The 24,919-nt window shown below is 45.2% G+C and overlaps 1 protein-coding gene across 6 annotated transcripts in view; it reads right to left on the reverse strand.

The window, feature by feature from the left end:
- The window catches only part of LOC139276502 (tubulin-specific chaperone cofactor E-like protein), a 74,464-nt gene that overhangs the window by 30,180 nt on the left and 19,365 nt on the right, over positions 1 to 24,919 (reverse strand). For all 6 annotated transcript variants that reach the window (XR_011595939.1, XM_070894613.1, XM_070894615.1 and 3 more), the window contains exon 4: positions 767 to 948. Coding sequence is in view for 5 of the 6 variants with exons in the window: in XM_070894613.1 (XP_070750714.1) it covers positions 767 to 948 (182 nt within the window). In the remaining variant the exon portion in view is untranslated. The remainder of the gene's footprint in view (positions 1 to 766; positions 949 to 24,919) is intronic.

Genomic DNA, 24,919 nt, shown 5'->3' on the forward strand with positions numbered 1-24,919 from the left:
TGGCAGTATGTAAGCATAACTCATGTTACTGCACATTAGTATACACAGCAGCTCGTACTGTGCCCAGCATCCAGAGGACACTCTAGGCACCGTTGGAAACCTCCACTCAGTTCATCAGTTAAGAAATTTGGAGTAAATTCAACAACTTCAAGTTGCTGGAGTGCTGAGTATTGTTAAATGCATGATCATATCCAAGATACATTTGCGTATAGTTTATAAAACTCTGTATAGAGCTGTTTGAGTAGAAGTATACACAAGAATCTGAACAAAATAAAACAAATCAAAAGAACGTCTTTGTGCATTTTCCCGAGGCAAACAAAACACAACTGGAACCGAAAAATATCTCTCATCGAATTGATGTGTCCAGACATTTCTCTTTAAACAACACTGACATCAAGTGGTAGAGTATTGTAGTTCAAGAAGAAAGCTTCTGGTACAAGACTAAAACATTGATATATATATATATAAAACATATAAATATTACCAAGAGTATCGAAAGTAAACTTCTGCAGAATCTTCACCTATATTTAAGTAGGGACAGAGAACGAGGCGGTGGGGGAAATCGAGGAGGAAGTGCGAGACTACATTATGTGGCCACACAAGTGGAAAGAGAGAGAACCAGAGACTAAAAGCTGTGAAGAAGGATGGGCCAAATAACAGTTAAATATTTACTTAGCAATTAGACTTTTCAGTTAGAAAGGGAGAAAGAACAAAGATGAATAGTGAAATATTTAGGCACAAACATGCATTAGTTCTCTGTCCCTACCCTGGTAACTCCTGCAGCAAGGTGTGAATGGTCTCCCAGGAAACCTTGGTGTTGTTGAGGACAAGTCTCTGTATTTTGGAGAAGGAGGCGGCACATTTTGAGTCTAAGCTGGCCTGAGTCAGAGGATTCGAGGTGAGGTTCAGAAAAGTCAGCTTAGTAAGATTTGACACAATTTTACTGATCTGTAAAACACAAAAGGGCAGAGAGCAGAAGATGGTGTCAGAAACATGAAGTGACCAGTGGCTGAGTTATTGCTGTTAAAAGACAGCATATGTCTAACAATTTATCAATCTAACAATGATGTGGTAAAGCTCCAAGCAACACCTCTCTGCCACTGATGTCTCCTTTGGGGAGCAAGAGCTGCCTGGGACACAGCCTTCCCACAATGGGCCATTGGTATAAGTAAAGGGGTTTAGGACATCATTCAGAGGTTTGGACTGCATTACTGGTTTGTAATTTTGATTACCCACAGCACAATTATCGTGAGTTAACAGACTGCTGCCTTTCCTTTTTTGGATAGATGTACTTTTGATCTACTAGACCAAGTTTTTCCTGCAGTTTCTGACACAGAAGCCCCATTTCATATCCAACACTGCTGCCCAATTCCCTCTCAACTCTGTTGTACCACTTTTCAAGCCTGTTGCCATTACCATCCCAGTCTCCATCCCGTCATTGCTCTTAAACAAGTGCTGATTCTTTTCAAATCCTTGACGTTGTTGTTACCAGTCAGTTAGATGCTCATCGCTTCCCCTCACTCCTTCAATTGCCTACAATCTGTTTTCAATTCTGCCCACAGCACCAAGAATACCCTGGCCAAAGTCACAAGCAATATCCTTTGTGATTGTGAGTGCAACGTGCTACCTTCACAGTATTCAACACAGTCGACAACTCCATCCTCCACCACTCTCTCATCTGTGGCACAATCGGAACTGGCCTCCACTCCCACCTGTCCCAACAAAGCCAGTACATCTCCTATATCTTCTGGCCCATCCCCACAATCATCCAAGTGTGCTTTAAGGCTCCATCCTTGCCCCCAATCTTTTCTTTGTCTACATGCTGACCCTTGACAACATCATTCATCAAATATATACAAGATAGGTTTTTTTTTTAGATCAGTACGATGAGGAACTAACGAGGGAACAGGTCATTTTAGATCTCATATTGTGCAATGAGAAAGGGTTAATGAATAACCTTGTAGTAAAGGGTTCTTTAGGGAAGAGTGACCATAATATGATAGAATTTTATATTGAGTTTGAAAGTGATTTAGTTAAGTCCGAAACTAGGGTCTTAAATCTAAACAAAGCAAACTACGTAGGTATGAGGGGCAAGTTTGCTAAGGTAGATTGGGAAACTACATTAAAAGGTTTGACGGTAGACAAGCAATGGCTAGCATTTAAAGAATTAATACATCATTTACAACAATTAAGGCACAACAATCCCACAGGAAAAGTGGTCCAATTGTGGCTAACAAGAGAAGTGAAAGATAGCATTAGATCAAAGGAAGAGGTTTATAATGTTGTCAAAAATAGTAAGCCCGAGGATTGGGAAGATTTTAGAATTCAGCAAAAGAGAACCAAGAAATTGATAAGAAAAGAGAAAAAAGAATGAGAGCAAATTAGCAACAGACAAAAAACAGAATGTAAACATTTCTATAGGTGTGTAAATAGGAAGAGATTAGTGAAAGTAAACATGGGCCCATTAGAGGCAGAGGCAGGAGAAATTATAATGGGCAATAATGAAGTGACAGAGACATTAAAGAAATACTTTGTATTTGTCTTCACGATAGAAGACAGAAAAACATTCCAGAAATAATGGAGAACCAAGGGTATGGAGAGAATGAGGAACTTAATGAAATCAGTCTAAGTAAAGACATAGGGTCAGAATTTCCCCAAAGCCCGCCAGTGCCCGAATGCCGCCCAAAATAATGATAAGGCTGGGAAGATTATCGGTGGTGAAAACTTCCCGAAAAAATGTTTTAAAGTCCGCCCAGTGAAAAATATGGGCTTTGCTCCCCAATCTGGGTGGAAAAGTGCAATTTCGGCTAAATTGGGCAGTGCCTAAAGAAAATGGGCGAAAAATAAAAATATCTATAAAAATTTACACCGAGGCTGTGGGTTGGGCCTAACACCTAAATAATAAAAATAATTTTTTTAAAAACCTAACTAAAAGATCGCAGAAACATTCCCAAGACACTTTTAAATTAAATCACCCCAACAGATTTTGAAAATAAATAGTAAAAAAAACAATCACTGACCTTTCCTTTTTCTTGCAGACCCACTTCCCTACCGCCCAGCTCCGCTGATCCTCATGAGTGTTTAAACATGTTTTTTATACTTACCTATGGGACCCCGCTCAGTCAAAGATCACACCAGGGCGACCTGTGGATGTTGCACGCCAGAAATTCGCTCCCAGCGGTACTTCGAAACTGCCAGTGTGCCTCACAACTGGGAAATTTTTCACTGACCCGGTTCTCGCCCAAAACGGCCAATACTGCTGAGAAACCGGGCGGTGAAACAGTGCAAATTCTAGCCCATAGTACTGAAGAAATTAATGGAACTAAGTGGCAACAAATCCCCTGGACCCGACGACCTGCATCCTAGGGTTTTAAAAGAGGTAACTACAGAGATATTGGATGCACTGGTATTTCCAGAATTCCCTCGATTCTAGAACAGTCCCCAAGGATTGGAAGGGAGTAAATGTAACTCCGCTATTTAAGAAACGAGGAAGAGAAAACATGGGGAACTATGGCTAGTTAGCCTGACATCAGTAGTAGGCAAAATGCTAGAATCTATTATTAGGGACGTGGTAACAGGGCACTTAGAAAATCTTAATATGATTAGGCAGAATCAACATGGTTTTATGAAAGGGGAACTGAGAGCTTTTTGAAGATGTAAACGAGTAGGATGGTTAAGGGGAACCAGTGGATGTAGTTGTATTTTCATAAAACATTCGATAAAGTGCCACACAAAATGTTATTACACAAAATTATGACTCATGGGATTGTGGGTAATATATTAGCATGGATTGAGGATTGGTTAATGGACAGAAAACAGAGTAGGAATAAACGTGACTTTTTCGTTGGCAGGCTGTAACTAATAGGGCACCGCAAGGATCAGTGTTGGGGCCTCAGCAATTTACAAGCTATCACCATCATCATAGGCAGTCCCTCGAAGCGAGGATGACTTGCTTCCACGCCAAAAAAAGGGATGAGTTCACAGGTGTTTCAATGAAGGACCTAATATTCCAGATCCTGAATTACATCCTGAAGGGTGGAAGATGCCTGTGCGTGGATTTTTTTAACGTGGGATGGCCATTGACGGGCTTGACAGAGTTAGGTCTTGGTCCAGTGGCAAGGGTGATCAAAGATGACTGGAGACCTGCTTTGCTGCACGGACTAGTACACACACATATTGCAGTATGGACTGGCCCGTGCTGCCCCTGGCCCTGAACTCATGTCTTTCCTGGACCCCGATCACGTCCCTCATGTCTCTTGCCACACTTTCGCCCTGATCTCGTCGCTCCTGCTGTATCTGCCCACGCTCCAATCACTGACCTGGACCTTGACGTCACTCTTCGCTGCCGTCGCCCTCCTGCACCAGCTCGCGCTATTCCCTGAAGTAGTATGCTTCCATGCCGCTCCTTTTATGGCACCGACCTGGTGTTCTCAGGCAGGTTGGGGCCTCCACGTTGCGCCCAAGGCCGCCCGCCGCTCCTTTTATAAGCTATATTAATGATTTAGATGATGGGACTGAATGTAAGGTATCCAAGTTTGCTGACGATACAAAGTTTGGTGGGAAAGTAAGCTGTGAGGAGGATGCAAAGAGATATAGACAGGTTGACTGAATGGGCAAGAACATGGCAAATGGAATACAATGTGGGAAAGTATGAAGTTATCCACTTTGGTAGGAAAAACAAACAGAATATTTTTGAATGGTGAGATTGGGAAATGTTTGCATTCAGAGGGACCTGTACATGAATCACTGAAAGTTAACATGCACATACAGCAAGCAATTAGGAAAGCAAATGATATGTTAGCTTTTGTTACCAAGGGATTAGAGTACAAGAGTAAAGAAGTCTTACTGCAATTATACAGGGCCTTGGTGAGGCCACACCTGGTGCACAGTCCTGGGCTCCTTACCGAAGGAAAGACATACTTGGCTTAGAGCGAGTGCAACAAAGGCTCACAAGACTGGTTCCTGGGATGAGGGGATTGCCCTATGAGAAGAGATTGAGGAGACTAGGCCTATATTCCCTCGAGTTCTTAAAGGGCTTGACAGGGTTAATGCTGAGAAAATGTTTCCCCCGCTGGGGAATCTCGAACATGGGGTCACAGTCTCAGAATAAAGGGTCGGTCATTTAGGACTGAGATGGAGAAATTTCTTCACTCAAAGGGAACGAATCCTTGAAATGCACTACCCCAGAGAGCTATGGATGGATCAGTCGTTGTGTATATTCAAGACAGAGGTCGATAAATTTTGAGGAACTAAGGGATATGGGGAGTTGAGGTAGAAGATCAGCCACGATCTTGTTGAACTGCGAGCAGGCTCAAGGGGCCGAATATCCGACTCCTGTTCCTATTTCTTATGTTCTTATCCTTAAGTAGGCACTGCATCAGCTTTCCCATGTATACTGATGACATCCAGCTCAATATCTCACTGCCACAACCTTCAACTACCATGGTGCTGTATAACTGCATAGCAACCATCAGCTCCAAGTTGAACAAAAACTTCCTTCAATTCAACATCAACAAAATCATTGATGGAGTATTCAAACAGGCTCATTTAGAGAGGCTGTGAAAAAACACAGGCCACAGTGCATTAAGTCATCAATCAACTTGACATTTTCGGACCTTAGGTAGCGAGCCAATTAAAACGTTAAAAGACTTTCAATTGAGACAATAAGGTCAAAGAAGGCGAGTTCTTTTCTGTAAATTGAACCCGGTATAAAATACAGCCATTTTGACCATGTGTCTCAGTAAGACAAAGAAACTGGCAATCAGTCAGTAGTTTGTTGCTCTCTGCCAAGATTAAAAAGTTAAAACTACCATCGGAGTTCGTATTTCATTGGAAATTAAGAGACCTAACAATTTTGGCGCTGCGAGCAGGGTCGCTGAGGAAAGAAACTGAATTTTGGACATCGGACCTACATATTGAGGTAAGGACACCTCTTTTTAAAAAAAAAAGTCCTCGGTCAAAAGTCTAAATTCACCTCTCCTTCTAAGCAATTCCGAAAGCCTCCAGTGTGCGAACCCTCCGGTTGGTAGTCGGCTCGAGGTCCCATAGACGTCTAAACTTCGGCGGTGTGTTAGTTAATTAATCACCGACCTATTGATCGGCTAAAAGCCTACGACTCGAGACCCCAGTAAAGAAATGGCAGCAGGAGATAAGAACAAAGAATTGCCTACAACTGTTAAAGGTGGGCAGGCACCACCTGAAATTTCGCTAGATTTAATTCTCAAACAGTTGAAAGAATACATAGAGCAACAATTCAACTTATCTAAAACCTGTATTAAGATCGAACAAAAGTACGGAACCTCCAAAGGACAATGGTCCTTGGACGAGATTAAAAGGGTCTGGGGAAAAACGACCCGTATGACAAATAAAGAGCGAACTAGATGGTCCCTAGCGGTTATGGGCCAGATTCGAAACCGGAATTAAATTATAATGCGTTCCCAACATGATCGAGAACTGACCAGTACAAAGGACCAATTGCAAACAGTTTGTGCACAGCTGCGACAGAAAAAGCTTGAACTTGAAAAGCTGGAAGCGGAAGTTAAAGATCTTAAAGGTGAAATTAAAGAATGGAAAAAATCATTAGGTCAAGAGACAGTAATAGGAAAAGGAAAATGTATTGATCAATTCCCAGGGTACCCATGTTTGGATAAATTAAAAGCGCAAACCCGAAGACACGACCGAGGAATAGACCGAGGAATAGATACGTAGAAAGGTAGATGAAGCTTTGGGGCAGAATGAGCAAGAATTAGACGTAAGATGGGAGGCGATTAAACACTGGCTGCAAGCCTTCAGTCCAGCTAAGACAGACTGGGGAAAAATTGCAGCCTGCCAACAGAAAGGAACAGAGGAGGTCCTGGAGTATGACGAGCGGTTTAGATGCATGTGGCTAGAACATTCGGGTATGAATAAAACGGATGAGGAAATGGATGAACAAGCGTTTGGACCCCTGAAAGCAGCTTTCGTGGCAGGTCTAAAGCCAGAACTGTCCAAAATGCTTAAGGTAGTGTTACCGGACTGGGAAGGTAGAGGAACTACCTTTGCAGTATTGGTGGATCGATGTAACCAATTAGATCGGGATATGGGAGCTAAAGTCCGAGCTGTACAGGCTATGGGATGGAAATCCCAGGATTCCGATAAAGTCATTAGGAAAATTACCCGGAAAATGTCATTATTGTGGGAAAGAAGGTCACTGGGCCAAGACGTGCAGGGCAAAACAGCAAGGTCGTGGCTGGGGAAGAGGACGCAGCCAGGGATACAATTCAGCCAACAAACCAGGCTTGTCACAAGATAACGACCTTATAGAAGCATTTAAGCGACTGACAATACAACAGAAGGAGTTACTTGGGATAGCAAAAAACGATTAGAGCCCACCCTGGCCCCCCTCCTCGCACTAATACAACAAAGGGGAGATGGGCTATATATAACTGTGAGGGTGGGCGATAAGGATGTGGACTGTCTTTTAGACACAGGGGCGGAATTAACATGCTTACCCCTACAATATGGAGACTTTTTGCCGTTGGATGGTAGGGCACGTACAGCCTATGGAGTTGTGGGCCATAAAATGGAAATTAAAAGGACAACACCGGTACTTATAGGGCTGGGTCCACATCAACTAACCACGCCGGTCTGGATAGGCCCAGTAGATCAACCCCTTTTGGGAATGGACGTTCTAATCCAAATAGATTCATCGTTGCATTTCGAGGATGGTCGGGTGACATGGTCAATTAGAACTTTGAAGAAAGAAGAATTGAAGGAACACCCGATATGGGCTAAAGATAAGAACGATTGTGACCTACTCCAGATGGAGCCTGCGTCATTTACCGGGACCAAGCCTCCATGCACTAAACAGTATCCCATCAGTCCAACTGCCATCGCGGGAATCTTACCGGTTATTCAGCAATTGGAGAAACAAGGGGTGCTTATTAAAACGCATAGCTCCTCCAATAGCCCCGTGTGGCCGGTACAGAAATCTAATGAGACTTGGCGTTTGACTGTCAATTATAGGAAAGCTAACCAGTGTATTGATCAAAAAGCTCCTTTGGTCGCAGATCCCTCCACCATTTTTAATGCCCTCAAACCGGAACATAAATATTTCTCGGTTATAGATATGGCCAACGGATTTTGGTCGGTGCCAGGAGGTTCGACAGTGGTTTGCTTTCACTGTCCAAGGACAACAGTACACTTGGACCCGGTTACCGCAGGGTTTCCACAACAGCCCTACGGTATTCCACATGGCTTTACAAAGCCATTTGCGAGAATTACTTCCCCTGTCATCCACAGTCATCCAATATGTAGACGATATCCTGCTAGCTTGAAACACGGAAGACCAGCATGAACAAGATTTACGAGCTTTGCTGGATCACCTTTGGCTGAAAGGACATAAAGCCAGCATCGACAAAGCACAAATATCCCAAGAAGAGGTTGTATACCCGGGACAAAAGATTTCACAAGGAAAGAGAGAACTTACCCAGGATAGAACTGCAGCCATTCGGGCTGCTAAAAAACCCACCACTATTCAGGAACTAAGGTCTTTTTTGGGATTGTGTAACTTTAACAGAAATTGGATTGACTCCTTCACACAGCTTGCTGAGCCATTGAATGATATTTTAAAGGGGAAACGTGCCTCTAAAGAAGCTATCACCCTCACTAAAGAACAGCAAGAGGCCTTCCTGAGTTTGAAAAAGGCTTTGTGTTCGGCACCGGCTCTGGGAATCCCCGACAGTGGTAAGCCATTTACCCTGTTTGTTCATGAGAAAGAAGGATATATGACAGCTATACTGACACAAGAACATGGGGATCGGCAAAGACCTATTGGCTATTATTCGGCAAAACTGGATGCGGTAGCCCTCGGATGGGGAAGTTGCCTAAGGGCCATGGAAGCTACATGTCGAGCGGTAATGATCACTGCGGGTCTAGTCCTCGACCAAAAGCTGATTGTCAAGTGTCCCCACACCGTACACGCTTTGCTGTCTATGAATAGAATGTCTCAGGTGACGGCAGCAAGATGGACCCACTGGACAGCAGTTTTGGAAGCTCCTAATCTCCATATCGTCCGGGCCAGCCCGGTTAATCCCACAACTATGCTCCCGATGTCAGAATCAAGGGAGCAAGAGGGGGGAGAACGTGAAGAGCATGACTGCGTGGAGATTTTAAAAGAAACCGAAGAAGCAGCCTTAGCAGCAGAGGAGCCTCTGCACAACCCAGACCTCATCCTGTTTACAGATGGTTCCTCCTTTGTTGACAATGGTACCAGAAAAGCAGGATGGGCAGTTACAACCTTATATGAGGTAGTGGCAAAAGGATGTTTACCCTCAGGAACGTCAGCACAACAGGCCGAGTTACGGGCTCTGTCAGAAGCATGTCGAATAGCAGGACAGACAGCTAATGTCTACACAGATTCGCGTTATGCTTTTGGAGTCGCTCACGACTTTGGTATGTTATGGCGGAAAAGAGCATTCCACACTGCTGCTGGTATACCTATCCGAAATGGAAAAGAAGTCCGAGACTTACTGGAGGCCATACAATTACCTCAGGAAGTGTCCATCCTGAAGTGTAAGGCCCATACCAAGGAAATTACCACAGAAGCACAGGGAAATGCCCTAGCCGACCAGGCAGCTAAAGATGCCGCCTCACAGGGCGTTCCTCCAGAAGAACCAACACAGATGTGCAGATTGAAAGCACTCAGGACTCTGACACGAGACCTTCAAACAATGCAAGGCGACTGCTCCAGAGAGGAAAAATGGACATGGATTGAGGCAGGAATTAAGCTATGCGAAGATGGTGTCTGGAGACAAAGAGTTACCGACAAGCCAGTCGCGCCACAAGCGCTTATGCCTTTTTTAGCCCAACAGATCCACTCGTGGGGACACTTGGCCTCACAACAGATGACGGCACGGTTCCAGAAAAACTGGTGGTGTCGGGGATTTCAAAAACATGCCCAGCTGGTAACAGACCGCTGTGTGGTCTGCCAGAAAAATAATTCTGGACCCATCACGGTAATGCCCCAACGGAGGCCCCCTGCCCCAGTCGGACCATTCCAGCATCTGCAGGTTGATTATATATCTCTTCCTTCATGCCAAGGATACACTAACATTCTTGTCATGGTCGACAGATTCTCTAGATGGGTAGAAGCTGTCCCAACTAAAAGAGCCACAGCCAATCACACTGCAAAAGTCTTGTGTAAGGATTACATTCCCCGATGGGGAGTCCCGAGTAGCACTGACTCAGATCAGGGAACACACTTCACAGGTGCTGTCTGCCAAGAAGTCCGTAGGTTACTGAACATTACGTGGGATTTACACTGTCCTTATCATCCACAATCATCAGGACAAGTAGAACGAATGAATCGAACTCTGAAACAACAGCTTGCCAAATATCACCAAGAAGGAACACCATGGCCCCAGGCACTACCAATAGTGCTATGTAGCATTAGGGCAACCCTGAACAGAACTACAGGACTAAGCCCATTTGAAATTATAACAGGAAGACCCATGTGGCTGCCAGGAACTATCGATTTACGGAAAGCTGATGTTCACTTAATGAGTGACACTTCGTTATCATACTGTCAGAACTTAACCAATGCTATTAGTTCTGTTTCCCGACAGGTATCGGCAGCTTGGGGTAATCCACCCGAAGGAGGACACATCATCATCCCGGGAGTCTGGGTGTATGTGAAAAAGTTGCATAAAGAACCTTTGGGTGCCAAGTGGGAGGGACCTTATCAAGTGTTATTGACCACCCAGGCAGCTGTTAAAAGTCCAAGGAAAGAAAGCCTGGATCCACGCTTCACACGTTAAACGAGCACCCGTAACTGAAGCTGAAATCTAATAAGGACAATTACTTTTTGCGAAAATGTATAAATTTACTGTAGTATTGATTGTAGTTATTCTAGGCATAGGCCTACTTCTTACTAGCCGACCCTCTGCACCAAAGGGAAATAGTAGGGTAGCAAGGGAATTACATGTAAATACCTTTTACTTTTATATTGTTTGTATATGTTGATTAAATGTTGTTGCGACCAGGCGGCTGTAGCTGCTGTCCCGCAGGTGAGACACCTTGCAGGTCCCAGCAGACCGTCTATTCGTGGCACAGGGGTATGTTATGCTTAAGGAAAGGTTGTTTACTGGTTGAATTAAGATATTGATTTGGATTAAATTGGAATAATGTTAATTAACCTACTAAAACCAGACTTCCATTGTGGCCACGATGGAACTCGGGTTGGTGTAAATTTATGTGGAAGCTACTAGTCCGGACATGTGGCGAAACACATCAACAAATTTTAGAAGGAAACTCTATTAACATGTATGAAATTATTTGTAGAATGTTTAACCAGTGATACCTGAAGTTTTATGATTCAGTGTGTGAAAGAATCAAAGGGGGGATTGATAGAGAATTCAAACAGGCTCATTTAGACAGGCTGTGAAAAAACACAGGCCACAGTGCATTAAGTCATCAATCAACTTGACATTTTCGGACCTTGGGTAGCGAGCCAATTAAAACGTTAAAAGACTTTCAATTGAGCCAATAAGGTCAAAGAAGGCGAGTTCTTTTCTGTAAATTGAACCCGATATAAAATATAGCCATTTTGACCATGTGTCTCAGTAAGACAAAGAAACTGGCAATCAGCCAGCAGATTGTTGCTCTCTGCCAAGGTTACAAAATTAAAACTACCATCGGAGTTCGTATTTCATTGGAAATTAAGAGATCTAACAATCATATTGCTTGGTTCTCACCAAAATCTCAGACATTTAAGTCCCCGATTCCCACGATGATGGCCCCAAGCCGCATTTTAAACTGCATATTCCAGACGAAAATATTGTCTGTTTACATCTCAGTAATATTGTCCACCTCTACCCCTACCAACCTCCTACCCGCCATTGTTGCTAAAATACTTCTCCAGCCTTTCTCACTCCACACTTGGATACTCCTACACTCTCCTCCCAAGTTTTGCCTTCACAAACTGCAACTGACCAAACACTGTCACTTGCATCCTATCCTATTCAAAGGCCATCATCACCATCCTCAGCAAATTTTATTGGCTCGCTATCCCTTAAGGCATTGATTTCAAAAACCTTATCCTCATCTACAGTCCCTCCATGGTTTGAATTGGCCCCCAGCCTCAACAGCTCTTTGGGGAAAGAGTTCCAGATTCCCACAACCCCTTGTGTGAAGAAGTGCTTTTTGATATCACCCCTGAATGGCCAAGCTCTCATTTTAAGGTTATGCCCCTTGTTTTGGACACCATCAGAAAAATTTGTTTCTCTCCATTTACCCTATAAAATCTTACAGTTCAATTAGATCACCACCTTAATCTTCGATACTCAGGGACTATAAGCCTATTCTATGAAACCTGTATAACTTAACCCTTTTAGCCCTGTTATCATTCTGGTGAATCTGCGATGCACCCCTCCAAGTACAAGGTAATGATGTATTTCATACTTTCCCAGTACATTATGCATTAAGTAAGGTGGTGGACAACAGCTGCGGTAAATACACAGCTAAACACATATTACTAATGGAAGCATTTCCCGTTATCTTTCTTCCCTCACTCTTGCTGGGCAAAATCAAACACAGAATTCCAACTTCTTCCTGTACACTGACTTTTTAAAAATTCATTCATGACATGTGGGCGTTACTGGCCAGGCCAGCATTACCTTGCACTTTGGACTTCCAGAAGGCATTTGACAAGGTGCTACATAAAAGGTTACTGCACAAGATAAAAGTTCACAGGGTTGGGGGTAATATATTAGCATGGATAGAGGATTGGCTAACAGAAAACAGAGTCGGGATAAATGGTTCATTCTCAGGTTGGTAATCAGTAACTAGTGTGGTGCCGCAGGGATCAGTGCTGGGACCCCAACTATTTACAATCTATATTGACGACTTGGAAGAAGGGACCGAGTGTAACGTAGCCAAGTTTGCTGACGATACAAAGATGAGAGGAAAAGCAATGTGTGAGGAGGAAACAAAAAATCTGCAAAAGGACATAGGCTAAGTGAGTGGGCAAAAATTTGGCAGATGGAGTATAATGGAAAGTGTGAGGTCATGCACTTTGGCAGAAAAAAAATTCAAAGAGCAGGTTATCATTTAAATGGAGAAAGATTGCAAAGTGCCGCAGTACAGCGGGACCTGAGGGTACTTGTGCAAAAGGTTAGTATGCAGGTACAGCAAGTGATCAAGAAGGCTAATGGTACCTTGGCCTTTATTGCAAAGGGGATGGAGTATAAAAGCAGGGAGGTCTTGCTACAGCTATACAGGGTATTGGTGAGGCTACACCTGGAATACTGCGTGCAGTTTTGGTTTCCATATTTACGAAAGGATACACTTGCTTTGGAGGCAGTTCAGAGAAGGTTCACTAGGTTGATTCTGGAGATGAGGGGGTTGACTTATGAGGAAAGGTTGAGTAGGTTGGGCCACTATTCAATGGAATTCAGAAGAATGAGGTGATCTTATCGAAACATGTAAGATTATGAGGGGGCTTGACAAGGTGGATGGAGACAGGATATTTCCACTGATAGAGGAGACTAGAACTAGAGGGCATAATCTTAGAATAAGGGGCCGCCCATTTAAAACTGATGAGGAGAAATTTCTTCTCTCAGAGGGTTGTAAATCTGTGGAATTCGCTGCCTCAGAGAGCTGTGGAAGCTGGGACATTGAATAAATTTAAGACAGAAATAGACAGTTTCTTAAATGATAAGGGAATAAGGGGTTATGGGGAGCGGGCAGGGAAGTGGACGTGAGTCCTTGATCGGATCAGCCATGATCGTATTAAATGGCGGAGCAGGCTCGAGGGGCTGTATGGCTGACTCCTGCTCCTATTTCTTAAGTGCTTATTAGAAACATAGAAAATAGGTGCTGGAGTAGGCCATTCAGCCTTTCGAGCCTGCACCACCATTCAATAAGGTCATGGCTGATCATTCCCTCAGTACCCCCTTTCATGCTTTCTCTCCATACACCTTGATCCCTTTAGCCGTAAGGGCCATATCTAACCCCCTCTTGAATATATCCAATGAACTGGCATCAACAACTCTCTGCGGCAGGGAATTCCACAGGTTAACAACACTGAGTGAAGAAATTTCTCCTCATCTCAGTCCTAAATGGCCTACCCATTATCCTAAGACTGTGTCCCCTGGTTCTGGACTTTCCCAACATCGGGAACAGTCCCGTCAGAATTTTAATCGTTTCTATGAGATCCCCTCTCATCCTTCTAAACTCCAGTGTATAAAGGCTCAGTTGATCCAGTCTCTCCTCATATGTCAGTCCAGCCACCCCAGGAATCAGTCTGGTGAACCTTCGCTGCACTCCCTCAATAGCAAGACCGTCCTTCCTCAAATGAGACCAAAACGGAACACAATTATTCCAGGTGAGGCCTCACCAAGGCCCTGTACAACTGGAGTAAGACCTCCCTACTCCCATACTCAAATCCCCTATGAAGGCCAACATACCATTTGCCTTCTTCACCGCCTGCTGTACCTGCATGCCAACTTTCAATGACTGATGAAGCATGACACCCATGTCTCGTTGCAGCTCCCCTTTTCCTAATCTGCCGCCATTCAGATAATATTCTGCCTTCGTGTTTTTGCCCCCAAAATGGATAAGCTCACATTTATCCACATTATACTGTATCTGCCATGCATTTGCCCACTCACCTAACCAAGTCACCCTGCAGCCTCTTAGCATCCTCCTCACAGCTCACACCACCATCCAGCTTAGTGTCATCTGCAAACTTAGAGATATTACACTCAATTCCTTCATCTAAATCATTAATCTATGTTGTAAATAGCTGGGGTCCCAGCACTGAGCCCTGCGGCACTCCACTAGTCACTGCCTGCCATTCTGAAAAGGACCCGTTTATCCCAACTCTCTGCTTCCTGTCTGCCAACCAGTTCTCTTATCCACGTCAGTACATTACCCCCAATACCACGTGCTTTGATTTTGCACACCAATCTCTTGTGTGGGACCTTGTCAAAAGCCTTTTGAAAGTCCAAATACACCACATCAACTGGTTCTCCCTTGTCCACTCTACTAGTTACATCGTCAAAAAATTCCAGAAGATTCGTCAAGCATGATTTCCCTTTCATAAATCCATGCTGACTTGGACCGATCCTGTCACTGCTTTCTAAATTCACTGCTATTTCATCCTTAATGATTGATTCCAACATTTTGCCCACTACTGATGTCAGGCTAACCGGTCTATAATTACCCATTTTCTCTCTCCCTCCTTTTTTAAAAAGTGGTGTTACATTAGCTACCTTCCAGTCCATAGGAACTGATCCAGAGTCGATAGACTGTTGCAAAATGATCACCAATTCATCCACTATTTCTAGGGCCACTTCCTTAAGTACTCTGCGATGCAGACTATCAGGCCCCGGGGATTTATCGGCCTTCAATCCCATCAATTTCCCGAACACAATTCTTCGTCTAAGAATAATCTCCTTCAGTTCCTCCTTCTCATTAGACCCTCGGTCCCCTAATACATCCCGAAAGTTATTCGTGTCTTCCTTCGTGAAGACAGAACCAAAGTATTTGTTCAATTGGTCTGCCATTTCTTTGTTCCCCATTATAAATTCACCTGAATCCGACTGCAAGGGACCTACGTTTGTCTTCACTAATCTTTTTCTCTTCATATATCTATAGAAGCTTTTGCAGTCAGTTTTTATGTTCCCGGCAAGCTTCCTCTCGTACTCTATTTCTCCCTCCTAATTAAACCCTTTGTCCTCCTCTGCTGAATTCTAAACTTCTCCCAGTCCTCAGGTTTGCTGCTTTTTCTGGCCAATTTATATGCCTCTTCCTTGGATTTAACACTATCCCTAATTTCCCTTGTTAGCCACTGTTAACCCAGCTTCCCAGTTTTATTTTTACTCCAGACAGGGATGTACAATTGTTGAAGTTCATCCATGTGATCTTTAAATGTTTGCCATTGCCTATCCACCGTCAACCCTTTAAGTATCATTCGCCAGTATATTCTAGCCAATTCACACCTCATACTGTCGAAGTTACCCTTCCTTAAGTTCAGGGCCCTAGTTTCTGAATTGACTGTGTCACTCTCCATCTTAATAAACAATTCTACCATATTATGGTCACTCTTCCCCAAGGGGCCTCGCACAACAAGATTGTCAATTAGTCCCTTCTCATTACACATCACCCAGTCTAGGATGGCCAGCTCTCCAGTTGGTTCCTCGACATATTGGTCTAGAAAACCATCCCTAACGCACTCCAGGAAATCCTCCTCCACCGCATTGCTACCAGTTTGGTTAGCCCAATCAATAGGTAGATTAAAGTCGCCCATAACTGCTATACGTTTATTGCACACATCCCTTATTTCTTGTTTGATGCTGTCCCCAACCTCCCTACTACTGTTTGGTGGTCTGTACACAACTCCCACTAGTGTTTTCTGCCCTTTGGTATTCTGCAGCTCCACCCATACTGATTATTCCACATCATCCAAGCTAATGTCCCTCCTTACTATTGCATTAATTTCTTCTTTAACCAGCAACGCCACCCCGCCTCCTTTTGCTTTCTGTCTATCTTTCCTAAATGTTGAATACCCCTGGATTGCCCATCCCTAATCGCCCTCGAGAAGATGGTGGTGAGCCGCCTTCTTGAACCACTGCAGTCCGTGTGGTGAAGGCGCTCCCACAGTGCAGTTTGCGAGGGAGTTCTAGGATTCTGACCCAGCGACGATGAAGAAATGACAGATATATTTCCAAGTCTGGATGGTGTGTGACTTGGAGGGGAACTTGCAGGTGGTGGTGTTCCCATGCGCCTGCTGCCCACATCCTTCTAGGTGGTAGAGGCTGTGGGTTTGGGAGGTGCTGTCGAAGAAGCCTTGGCAAATTGCTGCGGTGCACCTTGCAGATGATACACACTGCAGAATGTTGAAGGTAGTGGATGGGGTGCCAATCAAGTGGGCTGCTTTGTTCTGGATGGTGTTGGGCTTCTTGAGTGTTCTTGAGGCAAGTGAAGAGTCTTCCATCACACTCCTGACTTGGGTCATGTAGATGGTGGAAAGGCTTTGCGGAGTCAGGAGGTGAGTCACTCAGTGGGTGGGGTGGAGAATGGATATATTGTGATACAAAAAGCATCACAACTATGTTGTACAGGCTGGATGGACCAGAGGGTTTTTACCTGCCCGTCACTGTTCGTAATCAATATCTGCTAGTTATTTCCATACACTCCCACTGCACAATTAATTACAGCCACTACTCCATTATGCTCAGCTACTAACATAGAACATCTGCTGCCATATTTCACCTGGAAATACCAACACATTTTACACGTGTAATCAGGACGGTTGGTAACCAGAGGACACAGATTTAAGATAATTCCCCAAAAATCCTTGAAAAGGAAAGATTTGCAGGGCTATGGGGAAAGCGCAGAGGAGTAAGACTAAGAAGGAAGGAACGAAAGACTTGCATTTATACAGCGCCATTCACGACCTCTGGACGTCCCAAAATGCTTTAGTCAATTAAGTACTTTTGAAGGTGTGCGTGGAGTGGAGGTCCGGACCGACGGCGATCGGAGGATGGGAGTGGCGAGCAGCGAAGGAACGACGAGATCAGGGCCCGGGAGCAAGCTGGAGCCCAGCAGCGGCACAACGTGTACCAGCGAGGCCCAGAGAAGGTGCAGCGTGTACCAGCGAGGCCCAGTGAAGGCGCTTAGTGTACCAGCGAGGCTCAGGGACGATGCAGCGTGTACCAGCGAGGCCCAGGGAAGGTGCAGCGTGTACCAGCGAGGCCAGGGAAGGTGCAGCGTGTACCAGCGAGGCCCAGGGAAAGTGCAGCGTGTACCAGCGAAGCCCAGGGAAGGTGCAGCGTGTACCAGCGAGGCCAGGGAAGGTGCAGCGTGTACCAGCGAGGCCCAGCAGCGGCACAACGTGTACCAGCGAGGCCCAGGGACGGCGCAGCGTGTACCAGCGAGGCCCAGGGAAGGTGCAGCGTGAACCAGCGAGGCCCAGGGAAGGTGCAGTGTGTACCAGCGAGGCCCAGGGAAGGTGCAGCGTGTACCAGCGAGGCCCAGGGAAGGTGCAGCGTGTACCAGCGAGGCCCAGGGAAGGTGCAGCGTGTACCAGCGAGGCTCAGGGACGATGCAGCGTGTACCAGCGAGGCCCAGGGACGATGCAGCATGTACCAGCGAGGCCCAGGGAAGGTGCAGCGTGTACCAGCGAGGCCCAGGGAAGGTGCAGCGTGTACCAGCAAGGCCCAGGGAAGATGCAGCGTGTACCAGCGAGGCTCAGGGAAGGCGCAGCGTGTACCAGCGAGGCCCAGGGAAGATGCAGCGTGTACCAGCGAGGCCCAGCGTGTACCAGCGAGGCCCAGGGAAGGCGCAGCGTGTACCAGCGAGGCTCAGGGAAGGCGCAGCGTGTACCAGCGAGGCTCAGGGAAGGCGCAGCGTGTACCAGCGAGGCCCAGGGAAGATGCAGCGTGTACCAGCGAGGCCCAGGGAAGGCGCAGCGTGTACCAGCGAGGCTCAGGGAAGGCGCAGCGTGTACCAGCGAGGCCCAGGGAAGGTGCAGCGTGTACCAGCGAGGCCCAGGGAAGATGCAGCGTGTACCAGCGAGGCTCAGGGAAGGCGCAGCGTGTACCAGCGAGGCCCAGGGAAGGTGCAGCGTGTACCAGCGAGGCCCAGGGAAGATGCAGCGTGTACCAGCGAGGCTCAGGGAAGGCGCAGCGTGTACCAGCGAGGCCCAGGGAAGGCGCTTCGTGTACCAGCGAGGCTCAGGGAAGGCCCAGCGTGTACCAGCGAGGCTCAGGGAAGGCCCAGCGTGTACCAGCGAGGCCCAGGGAAGGCGCTTCGTGTACCAGCGAGGCCCAGGGAAGATGCAGCGTGTACCAGCGAGGCCCAGCGTGTACCAGTGAGGCCCACGGAAGGCTCAGCGTGTACCAGCGAGGCCCACACTGCCTCCAAGGACAGTAGGAGAGAGAGTGTGTGTGTGTGTGTGTGTGTGTGTGTGTGTGTATTCTAGGCCCTTGCAGCAGACCTTGCCTCTAGTCACCTTGGATAACCCTGGCCATTGGACGAAGACCAAGCTCCATCAAGCCCATGTGGTGGCTAGTATGCAACGGCCAGCCCACATTAAAAGAATTCACGCACAGGCATCTTCCACCCTTCAAGATGTAGTTCGGGACCGGGAATGTCAGGTCCCTCATGGAAACACCAGAGAGCTCTTTTTTTTGGTGTGGAAGGTCATCCTCGACAAGAGGGACTGCAAAATACTAATACTTTTGAAGTATAGTCATTGTTGTAATGCATGAAACGTGGCAGCAAATGTGCACAGCAAGCTCCCACAAACAGTAATCTGTTTTTGTTATGTTGATTGAGGAATAAATATTAGCCAGAACACCGGCGATAACTCCCCTGCTCCTCTTTGAAATAGTGCCATGGGACCTTTCACGTCCACCTGAGAGAGCATACGGGGCCTCGGTTTCATGTTTCATCCGAATGACAGCATCTCCGACAGTGCAGCACTGCACAGAAGTGTCAGCCTAGTTTTATGTGCTCAAGTCCCTGGAGTGGGACTTGAACCCACAACCTTCTGACTCAAAGGTGTGAGTGCTGCCCACTGAGCCACGGCTGATACTTATAGGATAGCTCTTTCAAAGAGCCAGCACAGGTATGATGGGCAGAAAGGTCTCCTTCTGTGCCATATGATTCCATGAATTTCATACCCAACAGCATTGTGGCAAGACTTGTATCTCAGACTGCAGTAGTTCACCATGGCAGCTCACCACCACCCAAGGACATCGATCTGAAATGTTAACTTTGTTTCTCTCTCCGCAGATGCTGCCTGACTTGCTGATTTCCAAACATTTCATGTTTTATTTCAAATTTCCAGCATCTGCAGGATTTTGCTTTTGGAGTAGTGGTGAATGGAGGGTAGTTTACAGTGGTGTCCCCCAGGGGGTCAGCATTAGGACCACTGCTCCCTGATATATATTAATGACCTGGACATGGGTATACAGGGCATCATTTCAGAGTTTGCAGATAACAGAACTTGGAAATGTAGTAAACAGTGAGGAACAGTGAGCAGACTTCAGGAGGACATCGTGAAATGGGCAGACACGTAGCAGATGAAATTTAATGCAGAGAAGTGTGAAGTGATACATTTTTGGAAAGAAGAATGAGGAGAGGCAATATAAACGAAATGGTTCAATTTTAAATGTGGTGCAGGAACAGAAAGACCTGGGGGTGTGTGTACAGAAATCTTTGAAGGTGGCAGGAGAAGTTGAGAAGGTTAAAAACAAACAAATCCATCGCTTAACAAACACAGGCAGAGAGTACAAAAGCAAAGAAGTTGTGTTAAACCTTTACAAAACACTGGTCAGGCCTCAGCTCAGTAGTGTGTCCAATTCTCAGCACCGCACCAGGAAGAATGTCTAGGATTAGCATTAGGGTGCAGAGGAGATTTACTAGAACGATACCAGGGATACAAGACTTCAGTTATGTGGACTAGAGAAGCTGGGAACGTTCCCCTTAGAGCAGCGATGATTAAAGGGAGATTTAATGGTATTCAAAATTATGATGGGTTTTGATAAGAGTAAATAGGGTGTAACTGTTTTCACTGGCAGTAGGGTCAGTAACCAGAGGACACAGATTTAAGGTCATTGGCAAAAGAACTAGAGAGGAGTTGAAGAGAAGTGTTTTGACACAGTGAGTTATGATGATATGGAATACACTGGCTGAAAGGGCAGTGGAAGCAGATTCAATAGTAACTTTCAAAAGAGAATTAGATATCATAGAATAGTTGTAGCACAGAAGGAGGCCATTCGGCCTGTCGAGCCTGTGCCGGTTCTCTGCAAGAGCACTTCAGCTAGTCCCACTCCCCCGCCCTTTCACCTTTGCCCTGCAAATGTTTTTCTTCAGGTACTTATCCGATTCCTTTTTGAAAGCCACGATTGAATCTGCTTCCACCCCCTTTAAGGCAGTGAATTCCAGATCCTAACCACTTATTTTTCCTCATGTTGCCTTTGATTGTTTGGCCAATCACCTTAAATGTTTGTCCTCTGGTTCTTGACCCCTCTGCCAATGGGAACAGTTTCTCTCTATCTACTCTGTCTAGACCCCTCATGATTTTGAACAGCTCGATCAAATCTCCTCTCAACGTTCTACACTCGAAGGAGAACAACCCCGGCTTCTCCAGGCTATCCACGTAACTGAAATCCCTCATCCCTGTTCCATTCTCGTAAATCTTTTCTGCACCCTCTCCAAGGCCTTTACATCCTTCCTAAAGTGTGGTGCCCAGAATTGGACACAATACTCCAGTTGAGGCCGAACCAGTGTTTTATACAGGTTCATCATAACGTCCTTGCTTTTGTACCCTCTGCCTCTATTTATGAAACCCAGAAACCCCCATGCTTTTTTTAACGACTTTCTCAACCACCTTCAACGATTTGTGCACATATACCCCCAGGTCTCGCTGTTCCTGCACCCCCTTTAGAATTGTACCCTTTTATATATACTGAATGGGGAAAAAATTGTAGGGTGGGACTAATTGGGTAGCTCTTCCAGAGAGCCAGCACATTAATTCTACATTAAAACATTATAAACAAAAGATATATTGTTTGAAAAGGGAGAAAGGGCTAGACTGAGTAATTACAGGCCAGTCAGCCTAACCTTGGTGGTGGGAAAAATTGAGGGTCAGTATTAATCGTCATTTAGAAAGGCACAGATTAATTAAGGACAGTCGGCATGATTTATTCAGCAAAGGTCGTTTAACTAACGATAAATTTTTTGAGGTGATAATGAGGAGGGTCGATGAGGGAAGCGTGTTTAATGTAGTCCACATGGATTTTAGCAAGGCCCCACATGGCAGACTGGTCAGAAAAGTAGGATTGGAGGGAAAGTGGCAAGTTGGATTCAAAATTGGCTCAGCAGGAAGCAAAGGGTAATGGTTGATGGGTGTTGTGACTGGAAGGCTGTTTCCAGTGGGGTTCTGCAGGGCTTAGTACTAGATCCCTTGCTTTTTGTGGTCTATATCAGTGATTTAGACTTGAATGTATGATTAAGAAATTTGCAGATGATACAAAAATTGGCCATGTGGTTGATAGTGAGGAAGTAAGCTGTAGAGTGCAGGAAGATATTAATGGACTGGCCAGATAGGCAGATAAGTGGCAAATGGAATTCAATCCGGAGAAGTGTGAGATAATGCATTTGGGAGGGCTAACAAGGCAAAGGAATTCACAATACATGGTAGGGTACCGATGAGTGTAGATGAACAAAAGGATCCTGGACTGCATGTCCACAGATCCCTGAAGGTAGCAGGACAGGTAAATAAGGTGGCATACGGGATACTTTACTTTATTAGCTGAGGCATAGAATACAAGAGCAGGGAGGTTATTATGCTAGAACTGTATAAAACACTAGGTCGGCCACAGCTAGAGTAGTGCGCGTAGTTCTGGTCACCACTTTACAGGAAAGATGTGATCGCACTGGAGAGGGTACAGAGGAGATTTACAGAGATGATGTTGCCAGGACTGGAGAATTTTATCTGCGATGAATGATTGGAGAGGCTGGGATTGTTTTCTTTGGAACAGAGGAGGCTAGAGGCAGAAACCCTCATCACATTTAAAAAGTACTTCGATATATACATGAAGTGATGTACCCTACAGGGCTACGGACCAAGAGCTGGAAAGTGGGATGAAGCTCGGTAGCTTTTTTTCAACTGGCACAGACACAATGAACCAAATGGCTTTCTTCCGTGCCATAAATTTCTATTCTATGCATCACATCAATGTGGACCTTGTGCATTAGTCTATAATGCAGGACAATGGCAAATGACATCCTGAAACATCCACTGGATCTCCCCCATCTCCTAGGTCTGGCATCTCTTCAGATATCCAATAAATTAATCAAGCACAACCTCCTACTCCTGAAACCATGCTGACAGTCTCAAATGAGCTTGTATCCCACTGGATGCTCCCTTATATTATCCCTCAATGTTTTCAAACACTTTCCCAATAGTGGAAGTAAGGCTTAAAGGTCTATAATTTGATAGTTCATCCCTTGCCCCTTTTTTCGAGTCACATTTGGCCCAAGTCCAATGAACACTGAGAAACATCCACAAGAGGCCTCCTCCGCACCTCATCTACCTTCACCTTCAACAACCTCCCCAATATGCCCTTTCGTGATGTAAAAATGTGTCCGTTTACATTCACCATTAAACTGTAGCCCCAAGCTGGTCACAGAGATTTTGCATCACTAGCCTTGCTAAACTGCATGTAGATTCCATTCTTTTGGATTTTCAATTCCTTTTTAGTTTAACAATATAATATACGCACAGGCTGAGAATGAAGCAAATGTCAACACCAACTTTTGCAAAAGGTTCTAAACACTGAACAATGTAATAGCTAACATGCCAGTCACACAGATATTTAGGCATCAGTACTTGCCACTAGCAGCAGAGACTGGCGTTTATATTTTTCAGTGTTTAAAACTTTTTGCAAATGTTGTAGATATGTTGTAGAGGCACTGGATACTTTTGATGCAGGCAATAATATATTTGAGTTGGTCACTGAGTGAACAACAGACCAGCTGACGAGGGAACAAAGAGAAAACCGTTATGCCGAGTGTCTAAATCTCAATATCGCACCTCAACGCCTTTTGTTTATTTGCATGCTTTGTCCTTGCCTGCTTCTATAGCTCTCCATTTGCTACTTTATGACTGTGTTACAGAACACAATTGGTCTTTTGGTTGTGCATTACCAGCAGCCGAGCCTGAAAACATGTTTTGCAGCTTTGATTCGATTTTGCTTCTTACTGTATTACATATTCTAAAAGATTATCTGCATTGCACGTTCTGTAATGAGTCAGCCGGTTTTGATCAGTGCCAACAATCTTCAAATTGTGATGGATTGAAAGAAGTTAACGCGTGTTCAAAATACAGGCTTTGAGCAGATTTCTAAAGGTGGGAAGAGAGGTAACAAGGTGGACTCTTTAGGAGCAGAGCTCCAGAGAGCTAAGAAAGCTCTGCCAAGAAGGGAAAGAAAAAGGAAAAGGAAAATAAGTTTATTTCTGCTACAGCTTAAGAGACTGGGAAAGAGTGTTGGAGAAGTTGACCCTGGAGATGACAAAGACTTCAAGCTTATGCACGAGCTCCTCGATGCTTCAGTGAGTTACACCACAAGCAGCGGCCAGCATCGCGAGACCTGAGCGGGCGCAGGAGTACAAAGAGCAGCGGCAGATCGGGAGCAGCAAGCTGCAGCAGGGTGAAAGAAAAAGTTTTTAAATAATCAAAAATCGAAGTGTGATGTCACAGCCAAGCAGATAAGTGATTGGCTGGTGGATTGGTGAGTATTTTTCTTTTCTTTAAGAAACCTTGGGCATTGTTGTAAGTTAGGAACTACAATATATATGATCTATATTATCTAAAGAGAACCAATTAACTAAATCAGCTGTTTGCTGAGTAGCGGCTGGGTGTGTTGTGCTAAGGTGTAGAGTTTACATAGAAAATAGGTGCAGGAGTAGGCCAATCGGCCCTTCGAACCTGCACCACCATTCAATAAGATCATGGCTGATCATTCCCTCAGTACCCCTTTCCTGCTTTCTCTCCATACCCCTTGATCCCTTTAGCCGTAAGGGCCATATCTAACTCCCTCTTGAATATATCCAATGAACTGGCATCAACAACTCTCAGCGGTAGGGAATTCCACAGGTTAACAACTCTGAGTGAAGAAGTTTCTCCTCATCTCGGTGCTAAATGGCCTACCCCTTATCCTTTGACCGTGTCCCCTGGTTCTGGACTTCCCCAACATCGGGAACATTCTTCCCGCATCTAACCTGTCCAGTCCCGTCAGAATTTTATATGTTTGTATGAGATCCCCTCTCATCCTTCTAAACTCCAGTGAATAAAGGCCCAGTCGATCCAGTCTCTCCTCATATGTCAGTCCTGCCATCCCGGGAATCAGTCTAGTGAACCTTCGCT

The sequence above is a fragment of the Pristiophorus japonicus genome, chromosome 11, assembly GCF_044704955.1.
Source record: "Pristiophorus japonicus isolate sPriJap1 chromosome 11, sPriJap1.hap1, whole genome shotgun sequence".
Classification (NCBI taxonomy): Eukaryota; Metazoa; Chordata; class Chondrichthyes; family Pristiophoridae; genus Pristiophorus; species Pristiophorus japonicus.